The 23,061-nt window shown below is 40.4% G+C and overlaps 1 protein-coding gene across 7 annotated transcripts in view; it reads right to left on the bottom strand.

The window, feature by feature from the left end:
• ARHGEF9 (Cdc42 guanine nucleotide exchange factor 9) overlaps positions 1-23,061 on the bottom strand; it is a 420,722-nt gene that overhangs the window by 199,486 nt on the left and 198,175 nt on the right. The window contains exon 1 of one of the 7 annotated variants that reach the window (XM_070783852.1): positions 22,113-22,613. The exons of the other annotated variants lie outside the window; for them this stretch is intronic. Within the exon in view, the coding sequence (XP_070639953.1) occupies positions 22,113-22,142 (30 nt within the window). The 5' untranslated portion in view covers positions 22,143-22,613. Of the gene's footprint in view, positions 1-22,112; positions 22,614-23,061 lie in introns of those variants that run through there. 7 annotated transcript variants of the gene reach the window in all.

Below are 23,061 nucleotides of genomic sequence, written 5' to 3'. Positions count from 1 at the left end.
TTACTCCTTCCTTACTCCCTCTGCCTTGGGGACACATTCACATGACCTGTCTGATTGTATTATCTTTGCTTCCTGTTTGGGTTCTTCATTTAGTCATTAAGGCCATGATTTCTCAAAGTTCCTCTAATCTCAGTCCCCTTTTCTTCTTATTCCACACTTGCACTGAATGATGGACCTATCCATTCCCAAGGCTTTAACTACCCGCCACCTACATTACACACTGAAGTACCACCTTTCAACAAGGTTACAGGACACCAGTGGAGGAACAAAACAGGCATAGGTCTTTGCCTGCAGGGAGCTTACAACCTCCCTGGGGGTTAGCTGATAAGCCCCAGGTAACTCTCTTGAACTCCAGAGATGAATCTCCACCTGCCTTCTGGATGTCTCCTGAATATCTCACAAGAACCTCAAATTTGGTAAGTCCAAAATCAAAGCAGTTTTCTCCCACCCCTGCCAGCTTCCTATTTTCCCTGAGTTCCCTGTCCCTTGGGAATGTCACACACAGAATTAGCCAAGGAGATACGAAGGAAATATCCATAAGTCTTCCTTTTCCCTCACCTTGCTACTAGCCAACCAGTCTCTAAGTCTTGGTGATTCTCTTCCTCCTTGAGGAATGTGTTCTTCCTCTCTCTCCCTACTGCCAGCTACTGTGGTCTTTTGTGCTGCTCTGTCTCCCCAATTCAGCCTCTACTCTCCTGGACAAATTATCTCTTTCAAAAGCAGTCCTGTTCTTCTTAATTCTATGGTGGATACTATATACTGGATGCTGAGAATCCATGCCACCCTCCTTCTAGCTTACCTTCCTGTATTGCTGAAAAGCTATTAATAAAAACCAAAATGACAACAACAACCTGTGATTTCTCAAACTTCTTTGCATCCATTGTTTTGGATGTGATTTATTTCTGCCAACCATAGGCATATGCACAATATTTGAAAGAAAGTGATAATACAGAAAACATACTTCTGCTGCTTCTAGTGACAAGTAGAATGGTGGGGTTTTAGAGTTTTCTGCAGCTGTGTTACCTTTCCATAGGTCTCAGTGTCTAGACCCTGCTTTGTGTCTTTGTACAAGCAGGGAATGAGACTTTCAAATATTTTTACTTATTTGTTTTTGCTATGGAGGATCTAGCAGGCATAATGATACTCTATACAATAGTTAAGGCAGTGGCAGATTCCTAATTCCTAGATTGCAAATCAGGTACAGTGTTCCCAAAGCTGCTGATGCTTTACCTTCTTTCTTCTGGCAGAGAAAACAGCTGTATTCATTCTGAGATTCATTCCTGGAGGCCTAGTCTAAAGCTTGCCCCTTCAGCCCTTCTACCAATTTTGGAAACACTAAATTTTCTATATTAAAACTCTGCTGAAAATAACTAGAGCAATATAATTTCCACAGCTGAACACTGAGTTATATAGTTCCTCTGTTCAAAGGCCTTCCATGGCTCCCCACTGCCTTTAAGGCAAATTCTGTAGCATGGCATACAATGCCTTGCCAATCTGGTATCCTTTGCTTGACACTTAGCAGGTGCTTCATAAACATCTGCTGAAAACATGAATAGCTCCTTCACCTAGTTGTTTCTACTCAGAGAATTATATATCCCAACCACAGAAGGTAACCTTATGAGACCTCAGAGAAAATCTACTCTAACCCCTCATATTCTAGGTTAGGAAACTGAGGCCCAGAGAAAGTAAGCTATACACGGTTACATAATTAATTACTGGCAGAGCAGAAAACAAAACTCATTTCTTGAGTCTTGAAAGTACTTTTGGGGGATTTCAGACTTTGAAACATGACATTTGATCCCAGCCCCATTTATTTACAGTTAGCTTTCTGTGTAAGGTGACTCACAATTTTAATTTCAAAAAATTAGAAGAGGCCCTGACATTTCAAGAAGCACCTCAAAGGCAGCCCTTCTGCTGATAAGAATCAAGAAATCAGAAACTCTCTTGGCATAGCAAAGTCCCAATTTCATCCTTCAATCCCTTCTGTAACATCCTCATCCAGTTTTCCGCTCCAACACCCACGACAATAGAAAGGTTCCTCTCTCCTAAGATAACCTGGTAGTCCTTTGGACAATTTCAGTTGGTGAAAAGTTCTTTCATCTTTTTGAGCCAGATATTATCACTACTTCTATTACAGCCACTGCTGAGGAGCTAATGACATGGATTAGAATATAATATAGAATTATATTATTCAGAATATAAATGTTTGTTTATAAATATAAATATATATATAATATAAACTTATAAATATTGTCTAGAATATAAATGTTTCCAAACTCACACTGAAATTACTATAAGTACCCAGCATATTTCTCAGGATCCAAAGGGAACTCATTAGATAATAATAATAATAATAAATGCTTATAGAGTGCTTACTCATAGAATTGTTCTAAGCCTTTTACATATATTAATTATTTCAATCCTCACAATAACACTATGAGGAAGATACTATTATTGTCATTATTTTACAGATGAGAGGATTGAGGCATAGACCTTAAATAACTTGCCCAATGTCACATAGCTAGTCAGTGATGGAACCGAGGTGCAAACCAACCCTGTCTGGCTCTAGAGCCTATGCTTTTCAACACTATGCTATATAAATGCCACTAGGTGACACATGTTCCACCTTCCAAAAGCATTTGACATGATATCTCCTCAGTCACAAGAATAAACTGTTTCAATGTTCTGACTTGAATCCAAATGGCCTACCACCCAGGTATGATATCTAGGTCTTAAATATTTGCCTTCTCTCAGGGAAAAGCCAATGCTTGGTTTTCTCATGGTTCAAATAGCTCCCAAAGCCCCACTTCTATCAGAAAGCATACCCAAGGAAAGTTCCACATTTTGTCCTGACCCCTATTGCTACTCATTCAGTTGGCCATCCAACTCCCACCTCAGCCACCTCATAGTCCCTGATGTTTGCCATGGACAATCTGAAGATATTAAACCTTGTCTGTTAATTTTCTTGGTAACCTATATGACTAGATGCTCTTGTACATTCATTATGTCAGTTCTATTTAGGAGAGGCAATTCCCTGAGGACAGGAACTCTTGGTTAGTTCAGTTATTCAGCAGTTAAATTCAGTAAGCAGTTATTTTGACAGCTAAGGGGTAAAGAGAGCCTCTTGGGAAACTTACAGTCTAGTGAGAAAAAGAATCACGAATGCATGTAATTTCAAAGTCATAGTATTCTAAGCATAATCAGATAATGAATAAAGTTGATGATTATAGAGCAAATCAAAGAATTCCATACTTGAAATGGAAAAAAAGTTATTTCCTCCCAACCTCCCTTTGTAGGACTCCTCACTACAGTATATGTGACAGGGTAGAGGAAGTAGAGTGGGAGGAAGAAGTATCTACTTTAGGCTTTTCAACATATTATATTTAATCCTTCCCAGAAGCCCCCAAAGAAGTAACTGTTATTATTATTTTAAGGAGTAGAAAACTAAGGTTAAGAATGTTTACATCATTTGTTCATAGCCATATAGGTTCCCAAATCCAATAGCAGGATTTAAATTGAGATCTATTTCCAAAGCCCACTTTTTCTTCCTCCAATATCCTTGATAAGTTTTGTTTAGCAGCCATTAGAATATCTTCAGTAACAAGAAGAAGAAAAAAAAAATCTCATCCTGTAGCTTCCAAAGCCATTATTCATTTTGAGCTAAAATTCACTCTTCTCTGGTTTCTGTCCATTTGTTCGCCTCTGGGCTATGCAAGAAGGATCTACCCATCTAAGCAACAGTCTTCTTAAGTGTTTGAAGATATCTATCATGAGTTCAAACTCTGATCCCCCCCGAACACCTATCTTACACACACACACACGTTTTCCAAGTAAACATGACATTTCTTTAAGCCCTTCCCCTTGTGGCATGATTTACAGTCCCCTTGGGACTTTTGCTTGGGAAGTTTGCCCACACATCCCTCAGAACACACATACAGGTGGAAGTGACAATGGGGAGTATGGTGAAACTGTCACTTCCCTTATTCTAAACACTAGTTCTTAGGAAGAGCTACCTGTGAACTCATGTTCACCTAAAGTGGCTGATGCCTTCGTGTGCTGCTGTGCCCCCACAATGCCTTGAGAAGCTGATGGCAAAGTGAAAAAAGGACAGTGGATGAAAAGCTAAAGCTGTATGACCTCAAACAAGTCCTTAAACTTACTTAAAACTTAAAAGACCGTGACTTGTTTTAAAGTTGTAACTTAAAGCATTGGTTGTTTTAAAATTTCAACAGCCTTGCTAAAAATGTGGCAGACGTGGATTTGGTCTCAAGTGGGGTACCCCGAGGAAAGGCGAGTGATTGGTTTAAGTTAAAGAATAAGGTTGCATATAATTGTATAGTTGTGTGGGTGGCATTTTACAGGGAAAATCAGACAGGATTAAGAATTTGACTCTGCCTGAAGATTTTTCTCCTAGCTATCTACAAGTTTAGGTATAATTACATCTCTTCAAAAGGAGTCCATCCCTGAACCATCCAATCACTGTCTATTCCATAATCCTGCTTTTCTTTCTAGCCTTGAAATGTTATAATTATTTGTTTATTGGTTTGTTTTCTCCCTTTATAAAGTGTAAGCTCCATGAAGGTAGAGACTGTTTTTTTCATTGCTGTATCTCTAGCACCTAGAACAGTGCTTGGAATTCAATAAGTATTTTTAAATGAGTGAATAACTAAATGGTAAATGAATGAATGAGTGAATGAAGATCAAGGCATAGTCCTCTTGATTCACAATTTAGGATGTAGAAGAAAAGTGTCATGGAATTATTCTCTGCTGTGGGCTGTGAATACCAACCTTTGCACTGCCTCCCTTCCCCTAGGGCTCCCGTTAGTTAGAACTTCTCCAAAGGGACTAAAATTTCCAGATTACAGCCTGAGAATTTCAGGACCTCTTTGGTTTTCTGTTCCCTGTTGGCAGAAGCCATCCTAAACCACCACTCAGAAGGAAGCCCTTCCCTCAAGAAACATTGCCTATACCGCCCTCCTGTGGCCAAAGACTGAATACATTGCTGAATAAATACCCAGAACCAGCATTTCCTCCTGTTTCTTTACATGATTTATTTTGGGCCTATTTCTTTCTTTCTCTCTCTCTCTCTCTCTTTTTTTTTTTTTTTTGCGGGGGATGGGGGTGAGGGTGGAGGCTTATTGCAGTTCCATTTCAAGCAAGCTGGCGGGTCAGACAACTTGCCTCTACTCAGAGTAGAAAGGACTAGTTAGAAGAAAGTAGCAAGGGTCTAAAAGACCCTTCAGAGGAAGTACTATGCTTTCATATCAGGTTCAGGATTTTTCTGGGAAGTCCAAACCCAATAATGCATTAATTCAGGGTTTATATGGGCAGTGAACACTTCCCTGAGGCCCAGTGTTTAGTTTAGGAGCCTAATCTGAATAATTCCATCCTTGGGCCTCATGACTCACTCAATCCGCTACTTCTCTGACTCCTATGTCCAAGATTATTTATTTACAGGCTCCATTTAAACTGAAAACTGCTGAACAGCAAGGACACTAAGCATTCATCATCAAAGTAAGCATGGTGCTTTGCTCAGAATAGATGCCCAACAAGCATTATACAGATAAGCAGGTAGATTGGCTGGTAGGTAGGTAGATGATAGGAGTAAGTTGAAACTGCAATAGGAGGGGAGGGGGTTAGTTCAGCTAGGGAGTTTGTAAGATACTGGATTATGTGTCAGAGGAAGACCAAGGAATTAGTTTAGGCACTATATTTTCTATAGAAGTCCCAGATAGTCTAGCAGTGAGGCTCTGAGCGAAGATGTAAACAGAGTTGGACACTACCAAAGGTTGGTAAAAAATAAAAAGATGTGTGCAGGACACACAGATCGATAGAGGTTTGTAGAGATTTGTGAGCATCAAGATGAGACTTCTGAAAGTCTTTGTGGATTGATGTGGAGACATCTGAAAGATATATTGTATGAAAAAAGAAATATGCAGAATTAATTTTGTTAATATTCTCCAAGGCAATCTACAGATTCAATTCAATCTCTATCAAGATACAGATAATGGCATTTTTCACAGAACTAGAGTAAATTATTCTAACACTGGTATGGAAACATAAAAGATTCTAAATAGCCAAAACAATCTTAAGAAAAAAAGAACAAAGCTGGATGCATCATGCTGTGTATGTGTGTGTGCTTAGTCACTCAGTTATGTCTGACTCTTTGTGACCCTGTGGACTGTAGCTGCCAGACTCCTCTGTCCATGGGGATTCTCCAGGCAAGAATACTGGAGTATGCTGGCATTCCCTTCTCCAGGGGATCTTCCCAACCCAGGGGTGGAACCCAGGCCTCGCATATTGCAGGCAGATTCTTTACCGAGCCACCAAGAAGCCCAAGAGTACTGGAGTGAGTAGCCTATCCTTTCTCCGGGGGATTTTCCTGACCCAGGAATCAAACTAGGGTTTCCTGCATTGCAGCCTGAATTACCAGCTGAGTTACCAGGGAAGCCCAGGTATCATGTTCCCTGATTTAAAACTAGACTACAAAGCTACAATAATCAAAACAGTATACTGCTGGCACAAAAACAGACACATCTATCAATGGAACAGATTAGAGAGTCCAGAAGAAAGCTCACTTTTATATAGTTAATTAATCTATAACAAAGAAAGCAAGAACATACAATGGGGATAAAACAGCCTCTTCAATAAATGTTGTTGGGAAAAATAGACATACATATGTAAGAGAATCAAACTTGACTATTTTCTCATACCATATATCAAAATTAAACTCAAAATGGATTAACGGTTTGAATGTTAAAACCTGAAACCATAAAAATTCTGGAAGAAAACATATGGTATGCTCTTTGGCATCAGTCTCAGCAATATTTTCTTTTAGGTGTCTCCTCAGGCAAGGGAAACAAATGCAAAAACAAACAAATGAGGCTACATAAAGCTAAAAAGATTTTATGTGGTGAAGGAAGCTATCAACAAAATGAAAAGGCAGCCTAATGAATGGGAGAAAATATTTGTAAATGAGATAGCTGATCAGAGGTTAATATAAAGATACACAATATCATATAACTCAATATTGGAAAAAAAAGATCTGACTGAAAAATGGGCAGAAGACCTGAATGGACATTTTTCCAAAGAACACATAGAGATGGCTAACAGATATGTGAAAAGATGTTCAACATCACTAATCATCAGGGAAATGCAAATCAAAACCACAATGAAATATCACCTGTCAGATTGGCTATCATTAAAAAGATAAGTGACAGTACTGGAAAAGGTGTGGAGAAAAGGGAATCCTTGTGCACTGTTGCTGGGGATGTACATTGGTGAAGCCACTATGGAAAACAGTTCCTCAGAAAATTAAAAATAGAACTTCTATACGATACAATCGGAAAAGGCAATGGCACCCCACTCCAGTACTCTTGCCTGGAGAATCCCATGGATGGAGGAGCCTGGTAGGCTGCAGTCCATGGGGTCGCGAAGAGTCGGACATGACTGAGCAACTTCACTTTCACTTTTCACTTTCATGCACTGGAGAAAGCAATGGCAACAACCCACTCCAGTACTCTTGCCTGGAGAATCCCAGGGATGGCGGAGCCCGGTGGGCTGCCATCTATGGGGTCACACAGAGTTGGACATGACTGAAGCGACTTAGTAGCAGCAGAGGCAACAGCAGTATATGATACAAGAATTACATTTCTGGGCACCCAAAGAAAGCAAAAGCACAATTTGAAGAGATATATATACCCCTATGTTCATTGCAGCATTATTTAGAATAGCCAAGATATGGAAGCAGCCTAAAGTGTCCATTAATGGATTGATAGATAAAGAAGATCTGGAATATTATTCAGCCTTAAAGAGAATGGAGTCTTGCCATTTGAGACAACACAGGTGGACCTAGAAGGTATTATGCTAAGTGAAACAAGTCAGACAGAGAAAGAAAAATACTGTATTATTTCACTTATATGTGGATTCTAAAAAAACAAATGAGCAAACATAATAAAACAGAAACAGACTCAGATACAGAGAAAAAAAAACTGGTGACTGTCAGAGGGGAGAGGGGGAAGGGATGAGTAAAATAGATGAGAGAGATTAACAGGCACAAACTTCCAGTTATAAAATACATAACTCATGGTGATGTAATGTACAGCATAGGGAATATAGTCAATAATGTTATAATAACATTGTATGGTGGCAGATTATAACTAGAGTTACTGTTATGATCATTTGGTAGAGTATAAGAATATTGAATCACTATGTTGTACACTTGAAACTAATATAATAAGTTAATTATACTTCAGTAAAGAAGTACAAAGAAATATATTGAATGGTACATAAAATGTATGATTTGGGGGATGAAGAATAAAGAAAATAAAATAATTTTGCTCATATCTGCATAAAGAAACTCTAGTAACCTCTAATGGGGGGACCCGGATGAATAAGGTTCATTCATTTATACATTTAAAAAGTTTGCTTGATTTTTAAAGATGTGACTGTTATATTCATTAAAAATTAATTTTTAAATGTTAAATATGCTGTGTAATGTTAATATGCACCCCCTTTTTCTTTCTCTCTGCTTCAATTAACCTGGTTACAAAGAGCCCTACACTAGAAGCAGTATAGTTTGAGAGTCTGAACATAGGCATTAGAGTCAGCTTGCTGAATTTCAACCTCAGTTCTTCCGATTGTTGGTTGCTTGACCTTGAGCAAGTTTCTTAATGTTTTTGAGCCTCGTTTTTTTTTACCTTTAAAATGGGGAGAATTCTATAATGTCCTGGTACTCACTCTGCCCTTCACTTTAAGCAAGCTCCAGACTCTTAGTATTGTCATTTCCTCACCTGAAAAATAGAGAGATTCTGACAGTTGTTGGTGAGGGTTTACGAGTGAATTCATGTAAAGCACTTAGAATAATGACTGGCATATAGGAAGCTCAGTAAATGCTAACAATTACTACTATTTGAAGGTTTGAATATTATCTTTTCCCCTTACTTTAGGCAAATAATATACTCTCTGAGCCTCATTTTCCTCATCTATAATAGAAGAAACAAATAATACCTACTAAAAAGATGATGATATAATGAATTTGAAAGTTCTATATGGAGTAAAACATTTGGTTAAGAAGAGAATAACTGTTATAGTAGAAAAAGTGAGGGGAATACTAAACGAAGATTCTACTTATTCAGTGTTCCCCATCCCACCCCTAGTATTCTGAATGAGATCATATCTAAGCAGCAAGGGGAAGTCTCTAAAGGTCATGAGTCACTTGTGTATTAAATGTCAAAAGGTTAGTCCTGGTTCCCACTTCTCTAAAGCAGAGTGGTGAAAAGGGGCTGAACACCACTGGTTGCCACTTCATCATGAGATGCTAAATGTTTCTGTATAACTGTTCATTTCTGGAGGTGCTAAGACTCATCGATTCCTCCACTATACCCAGCAGCTTCTGCAAAAGGAAAGTTGCACTCAGTCCCAAAGGCTCACTCTCCCACCTCCACACATACAACCAATTTATACAGTACAAAAAAAAGTCACTTAAGCAGGAGTACCAGTTCTCCAGATCACAGCAAACAGCCCTTACAGGCTCATTTTATGACATTATCTGGTTGGACCTCACAACAGCCAAAGAAGGCTAGCAAGGGGTGGAGGGTAATTCCACTTACATAAGGGGAACACTCTGGTTCTCAGAAGGAAAGAGACTTACCTCAGCTCTCACTGCTTCATGGTAGAATAGAAAGAACCAAGAATTAAAAGCCAGAAAACTCAGTTCTGGGGACAGTACTTTCGAGTCCATAAAGTTCTATACATTTAGAATTTTTAAGAAACTATCATACCAGGGCTAGGCTTAGAACCCAAATTTCTTGTCCTCCAGATCAGAACTCTTACTACACTGATAGAAAAGAGAACAGCAAATAAGGATCAAGAAAAATTATCCTCCCCCCCACCAAGAATAACTGCAGCTTACATTGAAATGGAAATTCACAGCTTCTTAAACAAGCCTTTTATCACATTTCAAACTCATGGCAAACTTGTGAGAGAAGTGCAGCCGAAAATAGGAAATTAAAATTTGAACTGCCCCTATGTATACTTCTTCTCCCTCTTCCCTGCTGTATTTTTTCTCTTTAGCACTTAGAACATACTATATGCTTTATGTAATAATTTGCTTATCATGTATCTGCCGTACTAGAAAATTTGTTCCATAAGAACATGATTTTGTCTGATTTGTTCACAATTTGGTGCCTAAAACAGTGTCTGGTACATAGCAGATGCTCAATATGTATTATTGAATAAGTGAATGAAGGAGTGGGGAGGGCAGTGTGCATGTGTGTGTGGGAGAGAGAGAGAGAAAAAGAGAGGGATAAAATGGCCCCATTTTGCATATTAGTAAACTGGTATCCAAAGGAGTTAAGCAATTTTCTCAGGAAGGACTTCTGAAGCTTCCCATTTCAGCCTGTAACCCTCACCTAACAGCCTGGCTGGTTCAGGGGTGTCTCACCTGGGCCAAAGAAAATATTTATCACAAATTCCTCTGCCTTTTCTAGGGCCAGCTCCAGTATGGTTGACTATAGGCAGTTTAAGAATCTTTTCCTTCATCAGTTCACTCATCCATTCCACAAATATTCATAGGAGTACCTGCTCTGTACACAAAAGGCATTCTGCCAGGCCTCATTGACCTTTACACACCCAAATACATATGTCTCACAAACATTCAAATGGCTTCTCTCAGTTTTCACAATCTCTAGAATTTATAATAGTGAGAGAGGAAGGAGCAAAAGTTATTTGAGTTCTCAGCATGTAGCCTAAGAGCCCTGTTCTCTTCCACAACCTACCTGGTAATTTCACACCTACCTTATAGGACTGTTGGGAAGATTAAACTAGATACACATGCAAAACAGAGCAATGCAGTGCCTGTCACAAGATGAACATTGGCTTTGTAAATGTTAGCCCTTATTCTCAACCCAGAGGAAATGGCAACCCACTCCAGTATTCTTGCCTGGAGAATCCCAGGGACAGAGGAGCCTGCTCGGCTACTGTCTGGGGTCACACAGAGTCGGACACAATTGAAGCAACTTAGCAGCAGCAGCAGCATTCTCAAGCCCTACTGCATTCATGATCTTATTACTGGTACCCCTTACCACTGGAATGAAGGAAGCCAGGCAAACATCCATTCCTGGCAAGCGGGGTGAGTAATGCTCAAGGTCTCATCCTGGCTTTGTTTGAAGATCAATTCAGTTCAGTTCAGTGGCTCAGTCCTGTCCAACTTTGTGACACCATGAATCGCAGCATGCCAGGCCTCCCTGTCCATCACCAACACCCGGACTCCACCCAAACCCATGTCCATTGAGTCAGTGATGCCAACCAACCATCTCATCCTCTGCCGTCCCCTTCTCCTCCTGCCCTCAATCTTTCCCAGCATCAGGGTCTTTTCAAATGAGTCAGCTCTTCGCATCAGGTAGCCACAGTATTGGAGTTTCAGCTTCAACATCAGTCCTTCCAGTGAACACTCGGGACTGATCTCCTTTAGGATGGACTGGTTGTATCTCCTCTCAGTCCAAGGGACTCTCAAGAGTCTTCTCCAACACCACAGTTCAAAAGCATCAATTCTTCGGCACTCAGCTTGCTTTATAGTTCAACTCTCACATCCATATATGACCACTGGAAAAACCATAGCCTTGACTAGATGGACCTTTTTTGGCAAAGTAATGTCTCTGCTTTTTAATATGCTGTCTAGGTTAGTCATAACTTTCCTTCCAAGGAGTAAGCGTCTTTTAATTTCATGGCTGCAATCACCATCTGCAATGATTCTGGAGCCCAGAAAAATAAAGTCAGCCACTGTTTCCACTGTTTCCCCATCTATTTGCCACGAAATGATGGAACCGGGTGCCATGATCTTAGTTTTCTGAATGTTGAGCATTAAGCCAACTTTTTCACTCTCCTCTTTCATCAAGAGGAAAAGAAGATATGTCATCTCTCCCAGTCTCAGTTTCCCCAGCTTTAAAGTATGAAGACTGTTGTGATGCCTACATAAATGCATGTATGTCAAGGGGCTTTGGGAATGCAAAATACCCCCAAAATGTGAGATTATTATTGCATTAAAATAATAAAGATGATCATTATTTGAACCCTTGCTATGTGAAATACACTGTTTCAAGTGCTTTACATAATTTCATCTTCACAATAGTACCAATGACGAATGATGACTATCATTCTAGTTTCATAGATAAAGTGTGATGGTTAATTGTGTGTGTCAATTTGTCTGGGCCACGATGCTCAGATATTTGGTGAAACATTATTCTGGATATTTCTGTGAAATTATTCTTTTAGGTGACATCAACATTTAAATCTGTGGGCTGTGGGTGAAGCAGATCATACTTCACAATGTGGGTGGGCCTCAGTTGAAGGTCTTAAAACAGACTGACATCCCTCTAACAAGAAGGAATTCTGCTAGCAGACTGCCTTTGGACTCAGACTGCAACTTTTCTCAGCTTGCCAGCCTACCCTATGGATTTTGGATTTGAATCTCCACAATCACAGGAGCCAATTATTTAAAATAAATCTCTCACCCTCTGTGTATGTGTATGTTTATTTATTTATAAAGTTGACTTTTGAACAATGGAAGGGTTAAGAGTGCTGAGCAATAACACAGTTGAAAATCCATGTATAACTTACAGACAGCCCTCTGTACCACAGTTTCACATCATGTAGTACTGCAGTCTATATTTTGGTGAAAAAAATGCACATATAAGTGGACCCACTCAGTTCAAACCTGTGTTGTTCAAGAGTCAACTGTGTGTGTGTGTGTGTGTGTGCACATGTGCATACATATCCTGTTGGTACTGTTTCTCTGGAGAACCTTGATTAATACATAAGGAAACTAGAGCCTAGGATATCCGGTTAAATCCTTTGCCCCAAATCACACAACTAGTCAGTGACAGAGCCAGAAACCTAAAGGTTTTCTTTCACATTTCCTCCCTATCCTATACTTCTCACTCAATCCAGCATCAATTTTAATTGATTCTATCTTCAAAATTATGTCCAATCTGCCCTCTTCTCAGCTCCAATGACTTTATTCTGCAGCAGTTTCTTAACTGGGCTTGACTTCTCCACTTTCACTCTCCTCAGTCTAGCCTCTATAGCCTGAAAAATTCAATTTCTCATATCACAAAGCAGATCGCATTATTCCACAGCTTCAAATGCTTCCTACTGTACTTATAATAAATAGCACTTGTCAGTGCCCAGCACTATCACACACAATGTTAGCATAACTCAATCTTTACAATAACAGTATGGATAGACCATTATTATCCTCATTTTTCAGAGGCCATAATTGAAGCACTGAAAGGTTAGGTAACATGTTCAAGGTCACTAAACTAATAACTGGCAGAGTGAGAATTTGAACCTAGGCAGTCTGGTTGAATATGCTATTAAACACAGAACCATACTATCTTTGAGTATAGTGGTATATATCTTCCCTGGGCCTGCAAGCTCCCTGGGCCTACAAGATCCTGTGTGATCTGGTCCCTGCCTGACTTTCTAACTTTTATCATGCCACTTGTCTCCCCTTCTGACTGTGCTCCAGCCAAACTTGCCTTCTTTCTGTTGTTTGAGCATACAAAACTATCTCAACCTTAAGGACTTTACACACACAATTCCTGCTGCTTCTCCCAGACTCCCCACAAACTTCACTATCTCATTCTTTATTTTTTATTATAATGCAAGTTTGTTAAGATTTTTCTCCAAATCTCTACATAGCTTACTCAACTTAAATGCCACTTCCCTTGTATGCCACACAGGCACTTTGACAAAATATTTCTTCATGCCAACAGGACTTCTTAGAGCTAGCTGAATGCATTTGTTTTCTGCCACTGCTTGGTTTTCATTATTGAACAGCTTAATCACTTGGAGAACTAGTCACATTCTCTCTCTTGCACACACACACACTTACACACACAACTACCACCCCCCCACACACACACACCAAAAACAGCCTGATGTACAAACTTCTCAAAACAATAGGTTCCTAAGAAGGAGTTCCTCTCATCATGTCATGGGACTGTTTGGGGGCCTTTTTGTCTCTCCTCAAGCAGAGAATTCAAGAAGCCTTGGGCTGGGGCGGGAGGGATAGTTATTTGTGGATGAAATTCCTGTTGGATCTCTTGACACTCAGAGAAGAGTAAGTTGGGTCTCATCTTCTGAGAGCTGAATTCAGGGTAGTAGGAAAGATCATATTCTTCCTACCCACATGTGTATCCCTTCTGTCTTATCAAGAATAATAATCTTCCCCTATGGGTAGAGAGCAACAAAATTTACACAGTTCCTTCCTATCTACTCATACATAACGATTCTCACAGAAAACTGGAAAGATAAGTTAGGCTATGTGATGATTAATTTTATGTATTAACTTGACTGGGCCATAGCGATGCTAGACATCTGGTCAAAGATTATTCTGGGTGTTTCTTTATTATTTTTAATAGAAATATAACTAGATATGTGGATTATTTTCCAAGTTATATGATATATGATAGCAGAGAATTTCTTTTTGTTCACTGCAACCTCCAATACCTAGATTAGTATCAATTCATAGTAGCCTCTGTATTTTTGTTGAATTAATTAAGAAACTCAGTAGCATCTATGAGATAAGGTACTTTGCCCCATTTGATGGATGAGAATACTGAGAATGAAAGAGGTTTGACAACTGTCAAGTGTTTCAGAGTTGAGAAGTATGAAAGCCAGGCCCTTCAATGTCAGACTTGTGATTCTGAGATCAGTGTTCCCTCCACCTGAAGTACTGCCTAACCTAGCACAAACTGACATTGCAGATACAAGCTATGAATAAATACACTGAACAATTTACCATCAAAAGTGAGCTCATATTTTTTTTCTTTTTTAACACTATCTACTGAGACAGATTTTATTCTGTAAATGCCAACTGATGTTTTATGTTCAAGGACCTTTGTATAACATGTGACACTTGCGATCAGTTCAATAGTCGAGTGTTCAGTGAAGAACTCTGACTGTAATGAAAAGCTCAATATGAATTTCCAGGGCTTTGAAAATGAAAGAACAAGGAGCAATGACCTTTTGACCAGCCACATTATAAAATGGTGGCTAAATATGCACTCTTATTTTTTCACAATGGACCACTAGTTAAATTTTACCCAACATTTACTCCTAGGAATCTGAGAATCTCAGATCTGGAAGGATTTTGGTAATCTTTAATAGCCCCATTTAATAAGTGAGAAAACTGAGGTTCAAAGCATTCCTATTAAATAGCAGAGCCAAGATTAGAAGTTTCTTGCTTTCCAGGCTATAACAGAATTTACTACTGCTATCTCTTGAATTCTGTGTGTGTCTTTTCTTTTTTTCTTTTTAATTGAAATATAGCTGAATATGTGGATTCTTTTCCAAGTTACACTCAGTTTGTGGTCTTGGATAAAGTACCCTCTCTATCTGAGGCTCAGTTTTCACAATCTACAAAATGAGTGGCATGAAAAAAATTTTTGTGTGGGAAGTAGGGAGAACACAGGGAAAGTAAAACCCTTTTCCAAAGCTGTAAGCAACAACCTCGGATAACGCAATGGCACCCCACTCTTGCCTGGAAAATCCAATGGACGGAGGAGCCTGGTAGGCTGCAGTCCATGGGGTCGCTAAGAGTCAGACACAAAAGAGCAACTTCACTTTCACTTTTCACTTTCATGCATTGGAGAAGGAAATGGCACCCCACTCCAGTACTCTTGCCTGGAGAATCCCAGGGACGGGGGAGCCTGGTGGGCTGCCATCTATGGTGTCGCACAGAGTTGGACACGACTGAAGCGACTTAGCAGCAGCAGCAGCAAGCAACAGTCACATAAAGCAAAAACCTAGGTGCTTTGGATAAATCAAAAGTAGGAGATCCAAACTTTTTCTTGCCCCTGTCCATCCCCTTCCTGTGAGGAACTGCCATGGCAACCCTAGGGCTCTGAGGCAGGGAGTCCGCACTCCTTTTGTTTAAAGTGCCAAATAATAAATATTTCAGGCTTTTCAGGCCATATCGTTTCTGTCAAAGCTACTCAAATCTGCCTTTGTACCGAGAAGGCATAGTGAGCAAGACTGTGCTCCAATAAAACTTTCAGTTCAGTTCAGTCACTCAGTTGTGTACAACTCTTTGCAACCCCATGAATTGCAGCATGCCAGGCCTCCCTGTCCATCACCAATAAAACTTTAGGGACACTGAAATTAGAATTTCATATAAATTTCCATGTAATTTCATATATGTCAAAAAATGTTCTTCTTTCATTTTTTCCCAACTATTTAGAAATGTAAAAATCATTCTTAGTCTGTGGGCTGGATTTGACCGTTAGGCTGTAATTTGCTGACCCCTGATCTAAAGAGTTGGGCTAAATTATACCCAATATCAACTAGATTGGACATTATAGCTAAGGCTGTCCAGAAGCAACTTAAGCAGTATAGAAAGTAAAGCCCGAAATTATATTGTTGCCACGGAAATTCCAGAAAGTAGATAAAACAGTACATTGGGTCTGCTCAAGAGTAGAGGACCACAAAAAGGAGAAGGCTCAAATTCTGATCCTACCCCTCACTTTCCCAGGCTGATCTGCATTTCAAACTACTTGGCAATTCATCTACTGTCAGAACTTCAACTGTAACCAATGCCTCCCAATCCTCCTATGAGCTCAATGTGTAGATCACAAACTGCCTATTAGCTATCTCCCATTTGAGGCTGTTTGAACATCTTAGACTTAACATAGCTCAGACTGTATTAGTCATCTCCCCTCCCTACCCTCTCTAAATACCCATTTTGTATTCATGATCTCTGTGAAGGATATTACCATCCACTTGGTCTCACAAAAAGACTGTCACCAAGGGGATGTAATGGAAGGCTAGAATACATCAAGCCTTGATTGATCCTTCACCAGATTGATGGCAGCATTTTTACTATTGGCCACATTTTAGCTGTTGGTCACATCTATTAGGTTGTAGCTCATAGTCCAAAGCTGAGTTCAAGCCCTAAATCTCTGCATTTCTACACTGATTGGCATACATGTGGGTTAACTGTGACAATAACTGTAGGTTATCTCCCAATGGCCCCTTATTCCTTTGTATCAGAAATCTTTCCCCTGATTGTTAGTTGTGCACATAACCAGCCAGTTTATATGACTACATTTCCAAGTTTCCCTTGCAGCTGAAAGTGTCCATGTGACTTAGTTCTGACCAACTAGATTTAAGGAGAAGTATTAAATAGAATTTCACGGAAAGTTTCCTTTAAAAGGAGGGTCAAGTCTGTTTCCTCCTCTTTTATGTCTTCCTTATACCTAAAATATGGATATTAATAAATGTTCTGGAGCTTCAACACCCATCTTGGATCATGGAGCAACCTCCAGAATAAAAGCAAAATGCTAAGGATGGTAGAGCAGAGAAGTCCCCAAAGACTTCTTAAAGCTACTATACTGGCCCAGGTATGCCTATATTCTGACCTATTTTATGTGAAAGAATGAAATCTGCATGTTTTAAGCCACTGTGAATAGATTCCTATTATTCATAGCAGAAATAAATCAACCATTAAACTTACCAGTTGCCACTTTATCTTGCTTATGCAGAGACTTCCACCAGCTCAAATGCTGTGGCTTTTATACTGGCAACATGAAATTTGTCATGGAATTAGTTCAAGATTCCATAGTCTTCAAAGCAGTGGCATACCAAGAGTGGAACAATAGGAGTAGACAATCCTTAGTGTATGTAATGAAAGAGTGCACTACCTATAGATTATTTTAAGACTAAAAGTAAAAGTGTATTTTTAGTATCACCATGCACCAGCAATTTTAAATAATCTCAGTAACAGAATATTCCTCCTTGAAAAACATCTTTCATTGGTCAAAACATTAAACAACTATTGTTATTACTGAGTTTTAGTAATATATACATACAGTCTCAAAGCAACTTTTATTACTTATCCTTTAATAATATTGTATTCTACATGGAAGTTGATTCAGAGTTGATTCAGCTGATTCCAGTTGTACACTTGCCACCCCCAACATGTATACAGATTTTACATGAGTTTCTTTAGTTCATTTTACTTTGAAAAGGTTTGTGTGCATGGGTGCTAAGTCATTTCTATCATATCCAGCTCTTTGTGACCCTATGGACTCCTGGAGGAGCCCACCAGGCTCCTCTGTCCATGGGATTCTCCAGGCAAGAATACTAGAATGGGTTGCTATGCCCTGCTCCAGGGGATTTTCCCCACTCGGGGATAAAACCCATGTCTCTTACATCTACTGCATTGGCAGGTGAGTTCTTTATCACTAGTGCCACCTGGGAAACCCAGATTAAGAAGCATTCAAAGTAGCTTTGGGTGCATTTCATGTCTGCAGATCCCTGTGGGATTAAATGTTCCAGAATTTAAGTAGCAGGTTTGAAGTAAACAAAGATAGCACAATAATTGTAGTCAAAGATACAATGTAAGTTATTTCAATTCTGTCATTTGTGACCAATTAGAGTTTTTATTTGTGTTTAAAATATAGAACAGAGAAAACAATACAAACTATAGAGTGTAGTACTTTTGTTCAATAAGTACAGATTTTAGATCAAATATGAGATGTTACTGAATTTGCATATCTTTAAAATTGAATTATTCTTCTTTTTCATTGTTAATTATTTGAAAATTAAAAAAACAAATCAATAAAATAATTATTAGAACTGATTATTACATGATTACTGAAAATAATTTTGTCACATAGAGAAGAGAGTATTAAAAATGATCCATTCCAGATGTTACATATGTTAAGTGTATCATATCTCCAAAATACTAATAATATACTTAATATTCTCCAGAATCCCAGAAAGCAAGAGACTGACTCATTGATAATCCATACAGAATCAACCCTTAGTTAGCCCACTTAGAGGCCAGGAGCCCAAAGAAGATCATTTGATCATTAACTTAGACACAAAATTCCCTTGCATGAATCTACCCACTCTGTGTTCATTCTAGCTCCACATTCAGCCATCTGAGATTTGGATGACTGGCCAGAAAGGAGAAAGATACAGATCATCTATAATGCTCAGTACAGTCCTTTCATATAGATTATCATCACCCTGGCCCAAGCCACCATCACCTCTAACCTGAACTATTACAAGAGCTACCTCACAGCTCTTTGCTCCACTACAATGTATTATCCTCTTAAAATTTAAGTCAGATTAAGTCCCTCATCTGTTTGAAACCTTCCAAAAATTACCCATCTCACTCAGATTAAATGTCCCCAGGACAGTGGCCTCCTTGTGTTCCTTAAACAAACCAAATGTGCTCTCTCTCTCTTTCTCTGGCTCTTTTTTCACCCATTTCACCTAAATATCCCCACAGACCTTGTTCCTTCATTTCCTTCACATATCCACTCAAATGTTTCTTAGTTAGAGAGGTTCGACTGACATCTAATACATTATTCCAACCCTATCTCTATTCTCTTACTAGGTTTTCTTTTTCTTCTTAGAGCTAAGCACCTTCTGACATATTGCATAGTTATTTGTGCAATTGTTTAGTGAGCCCCTTCAACCCCTTAAATGTAAGATATATGATAGCAGAGAATTTCATTTTGTTCACTGCAACCTCCAATACCTAGATCAGTATCAATTCATAGTAGCCTCTGTATTTTTGTTGAATTAATTAAGAAACTCAGTAGCATCTATGAGATAAGGTACTTTGCCCCATTTGATGGATGAGAATACTGAGAATGAAAGAGGTTTGACAACTGTCAAGTGTTTCAGAGTTGAGAAGTATGAAAGCCAGGCCCTTCAATGTCAGACTTGTGATTCTGAGATCAGTGTTCCCTTCACTCGAAGTACTGCCTAACCTAGCACAAACTGACATTGCAGATACAAGCTATGAATAAATACACTGAACAATTTACCATCAAAAGTGAGCTCATATTTTTTTTTCTTTTTTAACACTATCTACTGAGACAGATTTTATTCTGTAAATGCCAACTGGTTTATGTTCAAGGACCTTTGAATAACATGTGACACTTGCAATCAGTTCAACAGTCGAGTGTTCAGTGAAGAACTCTGACTGTAATGAAAAGCTCAATATGAATTTTCAGGGCTTTGAAAATGAAAGAACAAGGAGCAATGACCTTTTGACCAGCCACATTATAAAATGGTGGCTAAATATGCACTCTTATTTTTTCACAATGGACCACTAGTTAAATTTTACCCAACATTTACTCCTAGGAATCTGAGAATCTCAGATCTGGAAGGATTTTGGTAATCATTAATAGCCCCATTTAATAGGTGAGAAAACTGAGGTTCAAAGCACTCCTAGTAAACAGCAGAACCAAGATTAGAAGTTTCTTGCTTTCCAGGCTGTAATGGAATTTACTACCCCTATCACTTGAATTCTGGCAAACAGTTAAATAAATGCTTTCATTATACAATATTCACTACTTCAGTCCCCTAAAAATATTATGCAATTTCTCCATCAATCTTCAATTACATAGTCTCCACAAGGTTTCTGTTTCCCTCTCTTCTTTCTCATACACGATTAGCAAAACTTCAGATTTCTCTATTAACTTATTCTGTTGTCAATGGGTGGCTCTGGATCCCTACATTATAATATACTTAGAGGAGAAGGGAAGTATCTCCTAGACCCAGCTTCCAGAAATACTAGGACTTTCATTTTTTTTTAAGGCAAATTTCATGGCATTGGTTCATTATGAAAGAAGTCTTTTACCAAGATCATGACTCTCTGTTCCTTTCTGCCTTTCTCAGCACCATTTGATGATTCTGTGGAGTAGTGGAGAGGGACACTGACAGAGTCAGGAGACTCTTGTGCTGGACTGAGCTTTACCTTCATGGAGCTGTGTGGCCCTGGGCAAGTCTCTCCCACTCTCTGGATCACAACTTTCCTGGATGGACAACACGGGTCTGAAGGTCTTTTCCTGTTCTATTGCTTTCTGGTTCTACAAACATTTGAAATAGCCTTATGGGACCCCACAGAAAGAGGAAGATCTGAGAAGAGTCCCTTGAAGCCCTGGCAGATACAGACTGAATGATTTCAAGAACCACTGAAACAGAGGTCTGAGGAAACTCCTCTGAACACAGTCCTAGCCCACACCAGATTTACGCCTCCCTTCCAGAATGGAAACAAAAAAGGAGTTAAATATCCATTTTTCCCCAAAAGCTTCAGGCTACCTTCCTTCAGCTGCAGGTTATGGGTAGCAGTGGGGAACTGTAGGCTGGCATTGCCATCAGTGCCTGCTCACCCAACCTGACTGACCTCCAAGACTCTCTTGCCGATGCCTCCCAGCTGAAGACAAAGGCATGGTGGCCTCCCATGCCCCAGAGTCCCAAACCAGACTTGAGCTACCCCTCGCTGAGTCAGAGAATCATCAAGATGAAGCCACCACTTCCTCTCTGCAAAGGAAGTCATTCCAAGGTCTCCAGGTAGAGAAGGGAACATAACAGCATACAGTGAACTGTTGGGAGGATGATAGTAAACACACACACAAGCACACACTCCTTGGATGGGGGTGGCAGAGAGAGTTCTAACCGAATGGGGCCGGACCCATTTCCAGAATGGCAGGTTCTGTAGCCTCTCCTTGGCAAAGCCTCAAGTGTGGACAGGGTGACCCCAGCCTAGGCAAAGAAAGGCTTTAGGACTCCCCCAGGCAGCTTCTCTGAGAGGGGCTCTCTGGCTCTCCCAGTAAGGGGATACACACAGCCTATTTGGGGGACAATGCAATTCTCCCATACTGCCCCCTGCACAATCCCAGGCTTTGTAACTCCCCCCTTTTTCCCAACCCCGTGCCACCCCTCAGCCTCCCCACCCGCCCCCAGCCAATCCTCTCTCCTGAGAGACTCACTGATCCCAGAGAGTCCCTCTACCCACCCCCTTGCCTCTCTGGTCTGCCAGGTGACCCCCCGCCCCCCAACACACACACACTCTTATCCCACTCCCACTCCGGGGTGGTAAGAAAGGGGACGGAGAAGGGAGGGGGCTTTCCTCACAGGCAGGCGAGCAAAGACTCCTAAAATGGCCACAGCAAGCTTGCTGGTATCTCAAGGACAGCGGAGAGGGCTGTGTGCAGAAGCTAGGGGGCTCACTGCATGGCGGCTGGTGAAGGAACTGGGGGTGGGGCTAGGGGACTGAAGCTGGGGAAGCTGCGGTTATGTTCACTCACCATTCCCGATCCGCCCCTTATCCACTGCATGGTGCTAATGAAGTCCGGCTTCTCGTCAAGGCCCTGGAGGCTGTCGCGGGTTGTTTCAGGCAGGCTGGGCTGGCAGCGCTGGAGCAAGCGAAAGCCCCAGCGCCCCCTCCCCCTCGTTTCCTTCACAGCCCTACAGCCCAATCCCCTCTTCTCTGGACCTCCCCTTCATTCAGGTTTTTCCATCCCTGCAGTAGGCTCTGCCTCTCTGCCCCACAGCTCCCGAGGTGCTTGGCCTGGGGAGATGTGGGAGGGGGGGTTCCCACCGACCGCCTTTGTCCCTTGCCAAGGCTTGAGATCTGGGAGGCAGGGATGCAGGGAGATGATGTGGGTGAATAACCTCCGCACAGGAGAAGGCAGCTGCCACCTCTGCCTGCCTCCGGCTGTGCTGGAGTTAGATGCTGTTTATTGTGGGGCTCCCCAATTGTGTCGAGTCAGCGAAAAGTCTTTTCCAAAGTTGCCAGAGGTGTTCGGCCAGGCTTTGAAATAATACGATCCTGCCCCCGTGAAGCCATGCCAACACTCTCCTGCTTTATCACTTTCACTTCTCAGAACAACCTTGTGGAGGCAGGCATTGGTATATCCATATTACAGATAAATAAGTGGAGGTTTAGATGATGGAAGAGACCTACCTAAGGTCACATAAAAAAGATAGTCTCAACTTTACCCTCTGCAGCTTTCCATGCTTCTTTTTGCTATAGTTCATACAAACACACACACACACACACCCTCATGATTCTTCCTGACACCCTCAGGAATATAAAAGGTAGCTTGTTGATGGATGAATTTTCCATTTGCTTATTTTGCTGAGAATAAGTCAAATGAACATCAGCAAAACAGGCAAACGGAGAAACCACCCACCTCTTCAACCCAGACTGGCCCCTCTGCATCTGCTGGGAGTTGATGCTGTTGGTCACATTCA

The sequence above is a fragment of the Bos indicus genome, chromosome X (genome assembly GCF_029378745.1).
Source record: "Bos indicus isolate NIAB-ARS_2022 breed Sahiwal x Tharparkar chromosome X, NIAB-ARS_B.indTharparkar_mat_pri_1.0, whole genome shotgun sequence".
NCBI classification, from domain to species: domain Eukaryota; kingdom Metazoa; phylum Chordata; class Mammalia; order Artiodactyla; family Bovidae; genus Bos; species Bos indicus.
This window is presented reverse-complemented; position numbering and strand designations above follow the sequence as displayed.